The following is a 15,543-nucleotide window of genomic DNA, read 5'->3' as shown; positions in this document are numbered from 1 at the left end:
AACTGCAACACGCTTCTTGCTCCATGTGGAAATTAGGTTTGTTTGTTTTTTTTAAGTATCCTATGGAAGCTTCATGGGGATTGTAAGGATGTGTCACACAGGATGGAGAGACCCTGGGCTGCATCCAACCCAAAGAACAGGAGTTGCCTACCTTTGACACAAGAGTTCTGGGAAAGAGTTTTCAAGAATATTACTCAACTCGTGGACAGTTAACCAAGTTAGAAAGTTTGTATACCAACCATTAACATCTTTCAGTGCATTGTAGGAAGGAAGGGAGAGGTGGAGTAACAGTAGAATTAGCTTGCTTGGACCAAGATAAATTTGCCGATAAGCCTTCAACTGACATGAAGGTTTACTTCTTTGTGATAGTCTATCAGTATCTTGATCCTCATGTACAGAATAACATACCTGATGAGTAATTTCTGCTCTTATTGAGTCTAAGTAGTGCTGGTTGGTTGGATAAAGGGCACACGCAAACATAAAGTCTTGCCAAATCTAGAGAAATTAGAACAAAATAGAAGATCAACAAACAACCAGTTTCTTCCTATAGACACAGAAGACAGTTTCCATTATATTAGTGATTCCAACCTGGTATTTACAAAATGTATTGGATTATAATTCCCATTAAGGGCATGCTGTCTAGGGATTATGGAGGCTGTTATGTCATAGATCTGGAGGGCACTGCATCAAGAAAGATTCCCTTAAGTGTTACTTTTTAAAAAGAACACACAGTCATAAATGTATTTTCTTCCTCCAAATCATAATTAAAGCTAAGATCTTGTACACACTTTCCTGAAAATATGCCCCCCTAGATATAGAGCTTCCTTCTCATTGGCATGTACAGCACTGCAGTTTTGCAGTACAGAAGATATAATAAAGCCACAATAAAAGTTTGTTCATCCCAACAAAATTGGGGTGATCTGGGGAGAAGTTAAGCATTATAAAGCAGAAAAAAATAATATACAGTAATATAAAATAATAAGTTTGAAAAAACGATGGCTTGTTATCAAACATCCTATGGACATCATACTCTTTAGCCAGAACACCAAAAAGTAAACATGGTTTGTTTCTTCAACAAGCAGTTGGGTAGAATACTAAGATAAATAAAAGGGCCTAGGGCAGCATTTCCCAACTTGGTGTTATCCACATGTCTGGAAATTACAACTCCCAGATTTCTCTGTATTTATAGGAGCTGAAGTTCAACACCTCTGCAGGAAACAAGGTTACAAAACACTGTTGAGGCTTACTTTCTATGGAAGCCAAACATTCAGAAAACGGGCAAGAGCTTGTGAGATGACTCCTCATACTCACTCTTTGGAACAACTGGTCCATATATAACAAGATGCAAATGATCAGCAGTTTTTATTTTTATTTTTTTAACTAGAAACAGCAAAAATAGTTATCCCCACACATAAACACATACACAGATAACACTCTGAAATAATAGAAACATCAAGTAATCAAGTATGGAATTTGCATGGAAAGATGATGAGATTTGATGCTCAAAACAGATCTCTAGGCTCTGAATTCTTTAATCTGAACTGGATATTTTCTGCACCAGGTTCTGTCTTGCTGGAGGGAAGAACTAGAGGAGGGTGAGAGCAAGTAAAATAATTGCATTTGGATGTTATCCAAAGAGCCCAGGGTGGGAACTCAAGTTTCACCTGGCTACATCATTAATCATAATCTAGGAAAATGAACTTATAGACTATAACTCAGAGTTTCACAGGTACTATTTTTCTGCAATTTCAAGCAGGCGTCTTCCTCCTAATCATACTTCTGTTTGTATACACCCTTCATTAAAAATAAATGGGTTTTGAAACTTTCTGTGCTTGGTCTCAAGCCAGGACTCTGCATGTATGTTTTTTTAAGAAAAAGCATTACTTGCTTTCTAAAGTAAGAAATTTCAAAATAATCCAAAGCTTTCAATTATCTTCTGGTGCCTAAACTACAGTGGGGCAAAAAAGTATTTAGTCAGCCACCAATTGTGCAAGTTCTCCCACTTAAAAAGATGAGAGAGGCCTGTAATTTTCATCATAGGTATACCTCAACTATGAGAGACAAAATGGGGGGAAAAATCCAGAAAATCACATTGTCTGATTTTTAAAGAATTTATTTGCAAATCATGGTGGAAAATAAGTATTTGGTCACCTACAAACAAGCAAGATGTCTGGCTCTCACAGACCTGTAACTACTTCTTTAAGAGGCTCCTCTGTCCTCCACTCGTTACCTGTAGTAATGGCACCTGTTTGACCTTGTTATCAGTATAAAAGACACCTGTCCACAACCTCAAACAGTCACACTCCAAACTTCACTATGGCCAAGACCAAAGAGCTGTCAAAGGACACCAGAAACAAAATTGTAGACCTGCACCAGGCTGGGAAGACTGAATCTGCAATAGGTAAGCAGCTTGGTGTGAAGAAATCAACTGTGGGAGCAATAATTAGAAAATGGAAGACATACAAGACCACTGATAATCTCCCTCAATCTGGGGCTCCACACAAGATCTCACCCTGTGGGGTCAAAATGATCACAAGAACGGTGAGCAAAAATCCCAGAACCACATGGGGGGACCTAGTGAATGACCTGCAGAGAGCTGGGACCAAAGTAACAAAGGCTACCATCAGTAACACACTACGCGGCCAGGGATTCAAATCCTGCAGCGCCAGACGTGTCCCCCTGCTTAAGCCAGTACATGTCCGGGCCCATCTGAAGTTTGCTAGAGAGCATTTGGATGATCCAGAAGAGGATTGGGAGAATGTCAGATGAAACCAAAGTGGAATGTTTTGGTCTAAACTCAACTCGTTGTGTTTGGAGGAGAGAGAATGCTGAGTTGCATCCAAAGAACACCATACCTACTGTGAAGCATGGGGGTGGAAACAACATGCTTTGGGGCTGTTTTTCTGCAAAGGGACCAGGACGACTGATCCGTGTAAAGGAAAGAATGAATGGGGCCATGTATCGTGAGATTTTGAGTGAACACCTCCTTCCATCAGCAAGGGCATTGAAGATGAAACGTGGCTGGGTTTTTCAGCATGACAATGATCCCAAACACACTGCCTGGGCAACGAAGGAGTGGCTTCGTAAGAAGCATTTCAAGGTCCTGGAGTGGCCTAGCCAGTCTCCAGATCTCAAGCCCATGGAAAACCTTTGGAGGGAGTTGAAAATCCGTGTTGCCCAGCAACAGCCCCAAAACATCACTGCTCTAGAGGAGATCTGCATGGAGGAATGGGCCAAAATACCAGCAACAGTGTGTGCAAACCTTGTGAAGACTTACAGAAAACGTTTGACCTCTGTCATTGCCAACAAAGGATATATAACAAAGTATCGAGATGAACTTTTGATATTGACCAAATACTTATTTTCCACCATGATTTGCAAATAAATTCTTTAAAAATCAGACAATGTGATTTTCTGGATTTTTTTCCCCATTTTGTCTCTCATAGTTGAGGTATACCTGTGATGAAAATTACAGGCCTCTCTCATCTTTTTAAGTGGGAGAACTTGCACAATTGGTGGCTGACTAAATACTTTTTTGCCTCACTGTATATTTTACAGCATTTGAACCTTAACATACCTCAAAGGACAGAAAGAACCATCACAGTGAGCATTTAGTAATAATATGGGTTAGAATTAAATATCATACATTTTTTAGATACCAAGAGAACCAAAACCAAACAGAAACCATGAATAGTTCCTCATGTCTCTCATTCTTCTACTTCTGCATTTTTCTGCTGTTACTTTTGGCTTCATTTGGTTTGCATTTTCCCGAATAGGGAGACATATAAACTGTTGAAGTGTGCAGTCTTTACCACATAAGCATAGATTCAGTAAACTAAAAGCACCAGTGTTTTCTGTTTCCTCAGATATTCACAAACTGCTCTACAGGAGAAGAGTATATTCACCAATCTGGCTGAGCATTGCCGCACTGGTGCATTAGTCATCCAGCACTAGATTTTAGATCTGCTCCAACAAGACTCACCTTCCATTCCATGGCTTAAGCTGTTACCTGTGATTTTACTACATGAATGAGCAACCTCTGTGCAGCCAAAGGCTACACTTAAATTTAAAGAGAAAATATTATTTACACTACTACTTTAGAGGTCAGTTGCTGCTAGCACATGCTGGTTTGGGGGGGGTTACCATGATTCCTAGTTCATCACAGATCTCATAGAATTCATCTTGCTCATATATGCCTCCTCCCCAAACTCGAAGTATATTCATATTGGCATCAACCGTTGACTGCAAGAAGAGCCGTAACCTATCAAGAAGAAGTGGGAGTTCAGTCTTACTGAGCAGTAAATGCATACCCCATAGAAAAACATAAGGAAGTAGCAAATATTTCATTTGAAAGCACGCACAATTCTGTAGTGATCTTGCATTCTACATTTTAGCATTAAACTATTCTGAACTGAATAACACTGAACTGAAGGGAGCTACTCAGCTATCATATTTTCTGGGGATTGGCATAGGTTAATAGCGAATTAATCTTTGCAAGCTGCTATTTTCATTCCTTTTCAAAGGAGAAGCAGCACCAGCATGCAAACAGGAAAAAAAATATCTCGGCCACTTTTCGGTTCCCAGTCCTTCAAAAGATCTTTTGTTTTACTCACTGTGTTCCTTCCTCATTTATGAATCTGTAATGCATCTTATTATTTCTAGACTGTCAGAATTATTTCTTCCATTAGAAAGCAATATTAACATTTCTACAAAACTGTTTCAAAATTCTCCAAAGCTCAATCAAGTAGTTACCTATATGGACGAACATCTAAAAAACATTCGTTTAAACTCACATTTTAGAGCTCACTTTGTCAGGAAAAGAATCAGCCGGAATCCAGTTGGAACCTTTCATAAAAATGGGCAGTCCATTTATTCTGAAATAAAAACTCAAACCAGGCGAGCCAGGAATGGGTTCCTCTACCAGTTCTACTGTTCGAAAATAAACCTGGGGAAAATGAAAATGTGGACAGGTTTGACAGAAACATTTACCTTTAAGATGCATGATTTGGATATTTTCCTCCCCAACACCACCATGTGAAATATAATGCAACCTTATTGCAAGATTTCTTAAAATAAGATATGAAGTTGGATTAAATTAGAATCAGTTGAAGAAGGAACCTGAAAGTAGACATTGCTGGAAAATTCTGATGTTCCTGCTTGATTCCTGATTCTTTTTCAACAAAGAAAATGCATGTTTGCTGTGAACATGCAGTCTGCTTATGATTACTAACGGGGTAAAGTAATGAATCAACTAGACTAAATATTTATGACAAGCAAACTGCATTCACAGAGAAACTACAGAAACCCTAGGCTAGGTTTAAAAGGGTCCCAAATCTTTTCTCCAGCACTACGTCTGATTGGAAGTGGGTTGGGCTACCATTCCCATAATCGCTAGCCACCATAACCATTGGCTGTGTAGGATGAGAATGGCAGCCCAACACATCTGGAGGGCAATGGCTTGAGAAGGCAAGCTAATTTGGGGAAGGCTATTCCCTACCGCTCACACTCCACCCCCAAGGCATAAGCATCCAAGAGGAAAGAACCAAACACACCATATAGTAAAAACGTAGGTATTACCATTTTAACAGGCACTGTAGAAATAAATCACTCCATGATGACAAGAAGTTGCCAATCACAACAGCAACAGTGAAACAACCACTTATAGTATTTTTATATGTTAATGTGCTTTTGCCTTTCCTTTAATGCTATTGCCCAAAGTGGCAATAAATAACATAAAATAACATTAAATGGGGAAATGGGATATAAATTGAATACATTTTAACCTACTCACTCCCAATTGCTGGCTCAGTTCAAGACCAGTCTGCTGTTTTCTAGCTATGTTGGAACAGAACTGTGATGAAAGGAAGGCTTGGCTGGCTGTAGATAAGGATGGGTGGAATCCAGCACAGGTTGGCCTGTACAAAACTAACAAGAACACTTCCTTCTGATACATAAAAAAGAGTTTCATTTCAGTAAGGAAATTCTTATTTGCAAACATGAAAAGAAGGCTGCGCTTTTGCCATCCTTAGACCATATTAGATAGGATTAATTCCCCACATTATACTCAAAGCAATGCCTTTTGCACTGATCTCCCTGGTGTAGGCATAGAATATGCAGGTTCTTCAGGCTTAAAGCTGCAAGGACAGAATATCAAATAAGAGAGTGGAGCCAGAAAAAAGAAAGGGACAGGGTCAAGACCAAAACTAGCTTTAATTTAGATCTATTCATAAATCCTTTTATTAAAAATCACTATTCTGTGGCAACTGCTAGATGTATTCCAGTGGTTGCATGCAGTGCTTTCAGGGACCATTTTCTGAGTGAGTGACATGGGGATCATATGCAGTCTTCCACTACGCCTTTATGGTCCATGAAGCCATTCAGGAGACCTGCCTGATTTTCTTGCTGACCATCTTATTGATCTGATCAGATGTTCTGAAAGAAACAAAGTGACGAATTTCTAGAACCCCAAGAATTTTCAGATCTGTTACGAGGAGGAGGAAGACTATTTGCTTCCTCCTTCCTTCTAGGGATCCTGCTGATATTGCTGGATATTGCAGACAGGGAATGAATGAATGTTCAATCTGACATCCAACATGGCCATCAATCCACAATTTTATCTTTAATACAGATAGGTTGCAAAATGAAAATATTCAAATGTAGAGTGGAATATCTCAGCAATGTCTGGACAATATGTTAATAATACGTGTATAATTGAGAGAGAGGGATACAGTTCAGGCTCCACTCATCCACTTCAGCATTAGAAGAGCCAAAATCTTGCAATGTGTGGTGATCCTTTCACCATTAGCAAAGTGCAATGTATGAATTCAGTCAGAGAGGCGATAAAAGAGAAGAGACAATTGTATGTTATATGTAATGCTAAGCAGAAGTTCTGACATACCTTCCAAGGTTTTGTGATCTTGTATCCTCCCTGCATAACGAACACTGCTGTCATGTTGTATCCAGTCTGGTTTCCATGTCCAAACGGCCACCAAAGTTCCACTGGCACACTCTTTAAACCCACCGCCCCAGGGAAAGAAAAAAAATATATGATGATGAAAGCCTGGACAGAACTTCATTCAGCTCATAGAGGACTGCTCCTTGAACAAATGATGTCCTTCAATTTTCCTTGAATGGTGGACTGAGAGCTAACAATGTGACAAAGCAACCCTTCCAGGGGACCCAGCTATCTGCAGTAGGTATTAGTGATATAAGAATTCCATGTTTTATTCAGGTTCCATATATTAAAGAGCTTTTACCTTTTTCATATATAAAAAATCAAATGTACAAGGACATCACCTAGAATGTATCAAGTTATGCTCATGATCAATTCAAAACTTCCTCCATCAAAGCCTTACGTGATCAGTGACCATTATTCATTTCAGTTTGGGAAAATCCAATCTAGGTCAATATTCAGAACAGACATTATCCTTACAAGGCAGAAAATGTCCATTGTAGCATTCAGAACCTATTTCAAATATTCTAATAGTTACAAGTTATTAGTGCTGTGAGACCAATCAAAACAATTATTAGGGAGACAATGGAAGAAACTCATTGTCACGATATATGTAGCATTGGCTCATCCTAACAATACTTAACAACTGCTTCCAACATTCCTTAAAATAAATAACCAAATGTGGGTATAGTTGGTGCCACTAACAGTATGACTTCTCAGTAAAAAGCAGAATGAAAAATCCCTGGTCTCCAACCACAAAAACTTTGCCTTGCCTTGAACTAGGTGATCAATGCAGCCAACTGGCCAGTGGGGAAAAATCTCTGGGCTTCCTGCTGCCATTAGGACCAGTCATAAAGTAATCTATTACGTGCTGTCAACTGGTTAACTAAGAACCAATTGTTCGTTTCCTGCTGCTAAAGGCAAGAGGAAGTCAACAAACTGAAATGGGGTCCACTGCAGAAGAGAAAAAAACTTATTTCTTTCATCTTTCTTCCAGCAACTCTCAAACGTGAGCTAGATTTTAGCCTCAGGGAGGTAGGTTCCTCTTACGGTACTGTAATAGCATTTAAACCCAGTTTAATTGTCCCTCCTTTGATCAATCAATCAATCAATCAATCAATCAATTTTATTTTGGTCATAGACCAGCATATAACCAATGACATAGCTCTTACGCTACAGTAAGTATAAAAACAAAAATCATGTTAATAGCATAAAATGGGATGAAGATAGAATTATTGAGGTAAAATTGCAGTGTGAAGATATTATAAACAAAAAATCCTTTGTAGTTAAAGTTAATTTTACCTCAAATAATCTAAATACTGTAATTGACTAAAACAAATAAGTATAAAATGGTATAAATAATACTGAAATTTATAAAAAACTGTTCCTCCTTTGATCACTTGGCACTGTGAATAATGCACTCCATGTTGGGGATCTGGAAATGTATATTAGCATCAAAGAAAGATGTACCAAAACATCATACATGCTTTTCTTCCTCCACTAGTCTATCCTGTCTCACTAGTTCCCATCCGAAGTTATTTTAGAACGGGGAGGAAAGGTTCAGAGAATTTGGAGAAGAAGGAATATTATAAGGGTTAGGTTGGGGTTAGGTAAGGTGCTGGCCTAAAAACCCGGAGACTGAGTTGTAGGCCTCCCTTAGGCATGAAAGCCGGCTGGGTGACTTTGGGCCAGTCACTCTCTCAGCCCAACCCACCTCACAGTGTTGTTGTTGTGGGAAAAAATAGGAGGCAGGAATATTAAGTATGTTCATCACCTTGAGTTATATATATATTAAAAGGGGTGATTAATAATAATAATAATAATGACTCGATAGGTAGATAAAATGCCAAATCCAGTCTAAACATCTGGCTGACTGTGCGACCAACAATAATAGCCAAATACCATAAGCAAAGGCATGAGTGCCCCATTAAAGAAAATCTCCCCCAAATCTCACATTCTTGCCTACTGAGATCTCAAGTGTGAATTCATCTTACAAGATTTTGACCATTAAAAATAATTAAAGTACTGAATGTAAAAAACCATTTGAATTGGGTGTCCTTAGAAAGTGTAAGGATGCTGCAGGTGCAACACTGTTAACCCCTGGATTACACTGTCCAAGGTCCTCACACAGCACTTCACAAGACTACTGTTGTCAGCCTTCTGGGGATCATGCAACTCATTCTGTTAGAAGTCCCATCCTCCTACTGTTATCATAAGAAATCATCTTACAACGTTCAACATGCAAAATTCATTATAGGTTTCTATCCTGACATGCTATTAAAAATACTTTGATAGGACCTGCATAGAAGTTCCCAGGGGACTCACCAGACCCCATTCACAAACTATATTTGTAGCATTCCCTTAACATAGTGCCCTCCATAGAGGTCAGATGGCATCAAAATCCTTAGGTGGCATGACTTTTGACTCTCAGTGGATCAATTCCACCCCTTTTTATTAGTATAATATTTAACAGTGACCACTGTTTTTTAATGCAGTTGTTTGTTTTAGGCAGAACAACAACATTAGCTCCTTTTATGTAAAGTAAATCCTGATGCAAAATTTTAACCATGAAAAAAGGTTATGAGATATGCATGAATATTTAAACGAATAGATTTTGAACAGGAGAATGCTCAATGGTCTGGGTATTTCATAGACAGCAACCAGGGAGAAAACATTTAAATGATCCAGTTTGTTGCATCTATCACCAAGGCACAGCTTAGCAGAGCCACTAATGCTTTACCTTTCATTATATGGGATTACATCAAGCTAGAAGCATGCGAGGGTACATGAATTCTTAGCAGAGAGCACAAAGCATTACTAATATGCCTCTTTCACTCTGCAGTGTAAAACAGAGAATGGCACAGAAGCAAAGGCATGGCTAGAGCTTAGCTATTGGCTATTAGTGATCTCACATCCCCACTCATCCATTTGCTACTCCTTTGCTGGAAAACACCGTGTGCATTCAACTTGGGTAAGGGGGGGTGGGGGAGAGAGAGAGAGAGACTGAGATTTATACTCTTTTGGAGGGCCACAAATGGTTTGAGTAACCTTGTTTTTGGAACACTTCCCAGGAATAAATTGTTGCTGCTTTAAAAAGTATGTGTTCTGTGATTTAATACATGAAATATAAACAGCAACATAAACTGCAGGTACAAATTTTCTACACTGTATAAAAGTTCATTTCTGAGTGCTTCCTCACAAGAGCGTGAAAACAAGGGATCAGGAAAGCTGGGATTGAGGAGCTGGAACAACCAATGTGTTACTACAGTGTTGTCCAAACTTGGCCATTTTAAGATGAGTGGACTTCAACCCCCAGAATTCCCCAGCCAGCCATGCTGGCTGGGGAATTCTGGGAGTTGAAGTCCACTCATCTTAAAGTGGCCAAGTTTGGACAACACTGTGTTACTATAATCACAGGGCTCGTCTGCTAATGCTGCTGAATGGTTTTAAATCTGTTCTCTTGAATAGAAACAAATTGGTTTCTCCTATTCTGCAACTCTTTATGAAGATTTTTTGCTGCCAGGAATGAGAAATCATTACTTATAATTAGGCTTAGTCTGACCACCAAACCATAGGTTAAATTGTGACTAAAGAAAATCACCTTAAGTGAGATGAAGCCATGTATTGTCCAAACTGAGATAGAGGGGTTTATGTGTGGTTTATTTCTCTGGCTGGCCTCTGGGCATAACAAGAGGCTGGAACAGCTGCAAAATGGGTCCATTCCAGCTGCAGTATATTCTTTTGCTTCCTCTTTTTTCATGCCCTCCCCTTGGGAGGGTAGAAAGTTGAAATCAGGATACGAAGTGGGCAGAGAGGTTCTGTCTTGGTCCAGTAATGATCAGAACGCTGCAGTGTTACTGTTTGCTTCCAGCCATTATACCAAAACTTTGAAAAAGAGCCAGCCCCTACAAAGGTGGCTGGGATGCAAACCAAAAAAGGAGATAATCAGTAAACTGAGCCCAGCCACAGTTTACCATGTCTTCCACACAAGGAAGAGCTTGCAAACTGGAAAAGGGCTGGTTTTTTCCCAACTAATACTTTAAAATCAGAGGAAGGGTTAGAATCACACTGAAAATGGGATACAAAATCAGTTAACGTTTGTCATTGTGCTCGCCAACATACAAAATACTTAGCATTTTTTATGCCTTAGTAATCCTGCATGGTCTTCCAGCATGCCCCATGTATCATGGTGCATTGATTTCCATGCAGAAGAAAACTCTCCACGTGCAGCAGATATGGTCCTCACCTTACTGATATTTACAAGCAGTGCAATACTGCCTTCTCCAGGAAGAAGTTGCACAGTGAACACCTCCTGGGTCCTCAGCTCAGGAATGTTCACAGCCACAAATCCAGCAATTGGCTTTTTGCTGACAACATCAAACCCCGACTCTATCTGAAGATGCCACTGATGAGTGTTTCGCTCTGGACAAAAATAAAACAAGAAGGGTTGTTGCTCGGAGACATGAAGTGTGATGCTTTTACATACCCTTTTAGTCAGAATGGCCCTCCCTGACCTTGTACTCGCTAGGTGTGATGAACTCCCATTCCCAACTTCACAAGGGATGGAGACTGCAGATAAACAACGATAAAACAGAGGTGCACTACTTTTTCGTGGTTAATGAACAGACTTTGCCTTTCGATGGTTTATCAATGGCCACACGCCAACGTAACAGAACAGAAACTTTGGCCACTGCCACTGACTTCCCTCTTCAAACAAGCATTGGAAAATTGGATACATACACCAAGATGTTCATCCATTGACCAGTAATAGTAGATTGACACACAGAAAATAAATGCTGCATCAAGACTATTATAATTATAGCTGCACAGAAACAGCCTTTTAAAATTCTCTACCTAATTTGCAATTGAATGGAGGATTTCTCCAAGGAAAGAAGAAAATCTCCAACAATTCTTCAAGAGTGAGGCTCCCACTTTGGAGTGACAATCGCATTGCCATGGAGGTGCCTGAGAACCAGCAACCAGTAGCCTGTTGGAGAGATTATTTGCAATGAAACAGAGGATATTCATTTACTCCTCTTGGCCACCTCACCACTAAGTACGTGTAAAAGTATTGCATTTCACCAAGAGAATTTCTCAGGTATTTTTTTCTCCTTTAAAAGATGTGTCAAAACTGGATGAGTGCAGGTAATAAAAATGCAAGGTTTTTTCCCTGCCTGGCACCAGCTGTAATTAATGACACAGACTATTGGTACACTTCCCCCATCTGTTATAGTTGCTCTATTTTGGGGAAAGATCTTAACTTTTGGACAGCACAATCGCTTCAGCAGAGCAAACAAATGCTGCTTTCAAGAAAAATGTGTGAAAACTTCTGTGCTGCAAGGCTGCGAAGTGAGTGAAATTATGCTGGAGGAGAATGAATCGAATCCATTGTGTCTGAATCTGATGGGGCTTATGGTGGTTTCTCTTGGTCACTCAAGTGTGCTGGACTCATCAATATGCTGATAACTAGTAAGAAAAGGTCCCTGCAGCATCTAAAAAAGTTTTCCAGTTCAATTCATTCATTCATAGAGTATTCCCTGTCCAAGAGTTCAGCCTGTCTTGATATGCCAGAATAAACTGTCTCTTGCTAAAGCTTTGCTAATCACCTCTTTAGCATACAATAGGCAAACCCTATGAATCAGTAAGTGTGGGAAGCATTCTTTTAAAGTACAACAGCTCTGTGTTTCAAGTGCAAGCTATTTCCAGAGGCTTTAAAAGCTTATTTCTTTCTTGTATCATCCATATATAGGGCCAAAGTGGGTGGGTGTTCTACCAGTAGTTAATATTTACACACATCCTGAATTTTCACACAGGAGTTGGTAGGACAACATTGCTTCATTTGTGCTGCAGGATGCCCTTCACATGTACACAGTGGCTCTTGCCTGAGAGTTCAGAACACCTCATGTATTTAGGTTCTACAACCTTGAAACGTATTATTAAAGCTGCACATTAAACGTATGGCCTAATGCAATGGCAGAGTTGGAGTTCAGTAACAGATATTATATTTTGCATGCAGATGCTACCTCCAAATAAGGGTGGGAAATTACAAATATCTTCAAACAGTACTTCATCAGATAGCTTAGGAATGGGAAGCAGTCCTTATCAGCTCTCTGAATTGAATGGCGATTATGAGATATTTTTAAGATGTCTCACATTACAGAAAATCTACTTGTTCTTCACTTTAGTCAACTCAGTGTAAGCCAAACAACAAAGAAGTGGCCATCAGTGACAGGAAGCAACTTGGTGGCTCTGGACAAGGGCAGAACAGGAAGCCTGATCATATTGAAGATAAACTACCCTCACACCTTTGCTTACACTATAAACTGTTGGAAATCAACACTGGGGAAAAATCCAGAGATTCAGAATGATGGTCTACAGTTTCAGCAGCTCCTGTTTAAGAAAGGCACAGGCTGAACATCACACATATCAGCACAAAAAACCATGCAAGATACACAGCAAGTTATCCTCTAATCTGTCCTCTCTTCTCTCAAAGGCCTAGGACACAGCTAAATTAAGACTGCTCCACCAGCTCAAGAATGGGTGATCTAAGAGGTCACCATGAGTGTCAAATTGAGGGCAGTACCAAGCGATGGACTACCCAGAGTTAGTGAAGCTGGAAAAAAGAAGTTTAGCCTTTTTCTACATGCTTGGATATTAACCATCCTGCCTTTCAAAACCCACCTAGTTTTAATTTGTTTTTATTTCTAACCTAGCGCTTATTCTATATAAAATTCCCATGGAACATGGCTCCTTTTTCAGACACAATAAAAAAAGAAAAAATATCTTCAAAGTACTTTTAAGCATTTTTATGTAAAATTATTTATTGTTACTATTATTATGAACTAATGCCTTCTCTCTGCCCCTCCCTGCATCATATTTTGTATTTCTATTTTAAGGCAATATTACCCGCTACTATAAATAACTAAGGTCTACCAAAAAAAAAGAGTAAAACATATAAGCTAGTGGGAAGCTGGAGCCCCAAATACTTCCCCAGGGATATTATTCTAGAATCATCTCTAATTTTGCTTTAATAAACTGCCTTAAACTGAATTTATGTCTATCAGTTCACCTAGCTCAGTTACATCCAACAGTTCTGCCCAGACTTTCAAAGAGAAACCTTTGCCAGCCCTACTTACAGCAATGTGACCAGTGAAAAACATTCTAGGATTCTGAGAACAAGTTACAGATGTTGCCACAAAAAGACCACCACAAGAAGAGAACTTGCCTGCTCACAAAATGGTTACTTTGGTGGGCAAATCCAGAAGGCCAACTGGTGAGGTTGTTCCTTGCTGTTCTTCTCCTGATCAACTACCACCTTATCTTGATCTTTTTTCTAGGCAGATAGACAACTTTCAGACAAAGCTCAGGTTGTAGCCACTACCTTATTTGTTTTCAGAGAACACCGCAAAGTCTAGGGACTGGCACTTTGCTTTGCAACTTTATAATTTCTAATTTCTCTATTTTAAAGTAGTAATAGTAAGAATAATAATTAAAAAAAAGTCAGATGGAAAGAGTGCTAGCCAGTCTACCAGAAGTATAACTCTTTCCAATGTTTAGTGTAGGAACCCTGTTTTCATTCCTAGAACCTCATTTAGATACTGGGGGCACCTATAAAAATCATTTAGTTTCCAATTCAGTACTCTGGATTAAAGATTACTCCTTCCTGGTTATGTATATTAATACTTCATTTTTGCAGCTGATTCTAGATACATTAAGAGCTGATTCATGCTGGCCTTGCGCTTTGGGTAACCATTGTATCCAGCTTAACACACTTTCATCATAAGCCTTTATTCAGGAAAGCCTTCATAGAACATGCTGGGCCAAGAAAAGGGACTTCCAGGAGGATCAGGCAATGAGCTGACAAGCAGAGAAAGAAAGGCAATATCTGTTCTAAGCAGAGGAAGTAATATGACAGAAGGTCCCTAGTGGACAAGCTGGAGACAAAATGTAGTGATAGCAGTTAATATGGGGAGAGCAAGAAGGATGTAAGTGAAAACAAGGAGAACAGCCAATATACAAAGTTCCTGATATAGTACAATTTCTGAATCTAAACCAATGTGAAGTTAAAGAATTACCCAACAGTAACTACTGGAAACCCTTCATAAAATCAATTTATTGAAGAGTGCAATTTCTTAAAAAAGAGGTAAGGGCACAACTGAAGAGAGATGGCTAAAAGCATTGGCTTTCTTCATGTCTAGAAATACAAGGAATCAAGGAGAAAAATGATGGGAAGTCAACAGTAGAAGTGAACTAGACGGAAAGGATTCTAGGCTGGCTAGAGAAAAACTTAATGTTTATTTGTCACTCATAACTATTGCCACAGGGGGTTATATTCAGTCATTGTTTTAGTAACAAGAAAAACCAGAGCCATTAGTTGTCTTCAATTTTAAAGTATTAAATGGTCATCTATTCCCACATTCAATCAAGAGTTAAGATAGCAAGACTTACCATAGACAGGAATCACAGAGAAGTAGACAAGATGATAAAGACTATATGCTTCAATTCTAACATCCTTCCAAATTCCCTGAGTGGGGAAAGAGGGGCCCCAATCCCAGCTAAATGAACACTGCTCCTGAAATAGATTAGACAAA

At 39.2% G+C, this 15,543-nt stretch overlaps 1 protein-coding gene across 2 annotated transcripts in view; it reads right to left on the bottom strand.

Moving 5' to 3' along the window:
* The window catches only part of MANBA (mannosidase beta), a 55,179-nt gene that overhangs the window by 20,353 nt on the left and 19,283 nt on the right, over window positions 1–15,543 (bottom strand). For both annotated transcript variants that reach the window (XM_007429806.4, XM_015888356.3), the window contains 6 exons: window positions 15,401–15,524; window positions 11,199–11,374; window positions 6,899–7,009; window positions 4,794–4,945; window positions 4,144–4,261; window positions 409–495 (listed from right to left, as the gene is read on the bottom strand). In XM_007429806.4, the coding sequence (XP_007429868.1) occupies window positions 409–495; window positions 4,144–4,261; window positions 4,794–4,945; window positions 6,899–7,009; window positions 11,199–11,374; window positions 15,401–15,524 (768 nt within the window). The remainder of the gene's footprint in view (window positions 1–408; window positions 496–4,143; window positions 4,262–4,793; window positions 4,946–6,898; window positions 7,010–11,198; window positions 11,375–15,400; window positions 15,525–15,543) is intronic.

This window comes from Python bivittatus, unplaced genomic scaffold (genome assembly GCF_059951505.1).
Source record: "Python bivittatus isolate LINGU-HERP-01145 unplaced genomic scaffold, Pbiv_v1 ctg000070_np1212, whole genome shotgun sequence".
Taxonomy (NCBI): domain Eukaryota; kingdom Metazoa; phylum Chordata; class Lepidosauria; order Squamata; family Pythonidae; genus Python; species Python bivittatus.
Note: the sequence above shows the minus strand (reverse complement) of the source record. Positions and strands in the feature narration are given on the sequence as shown.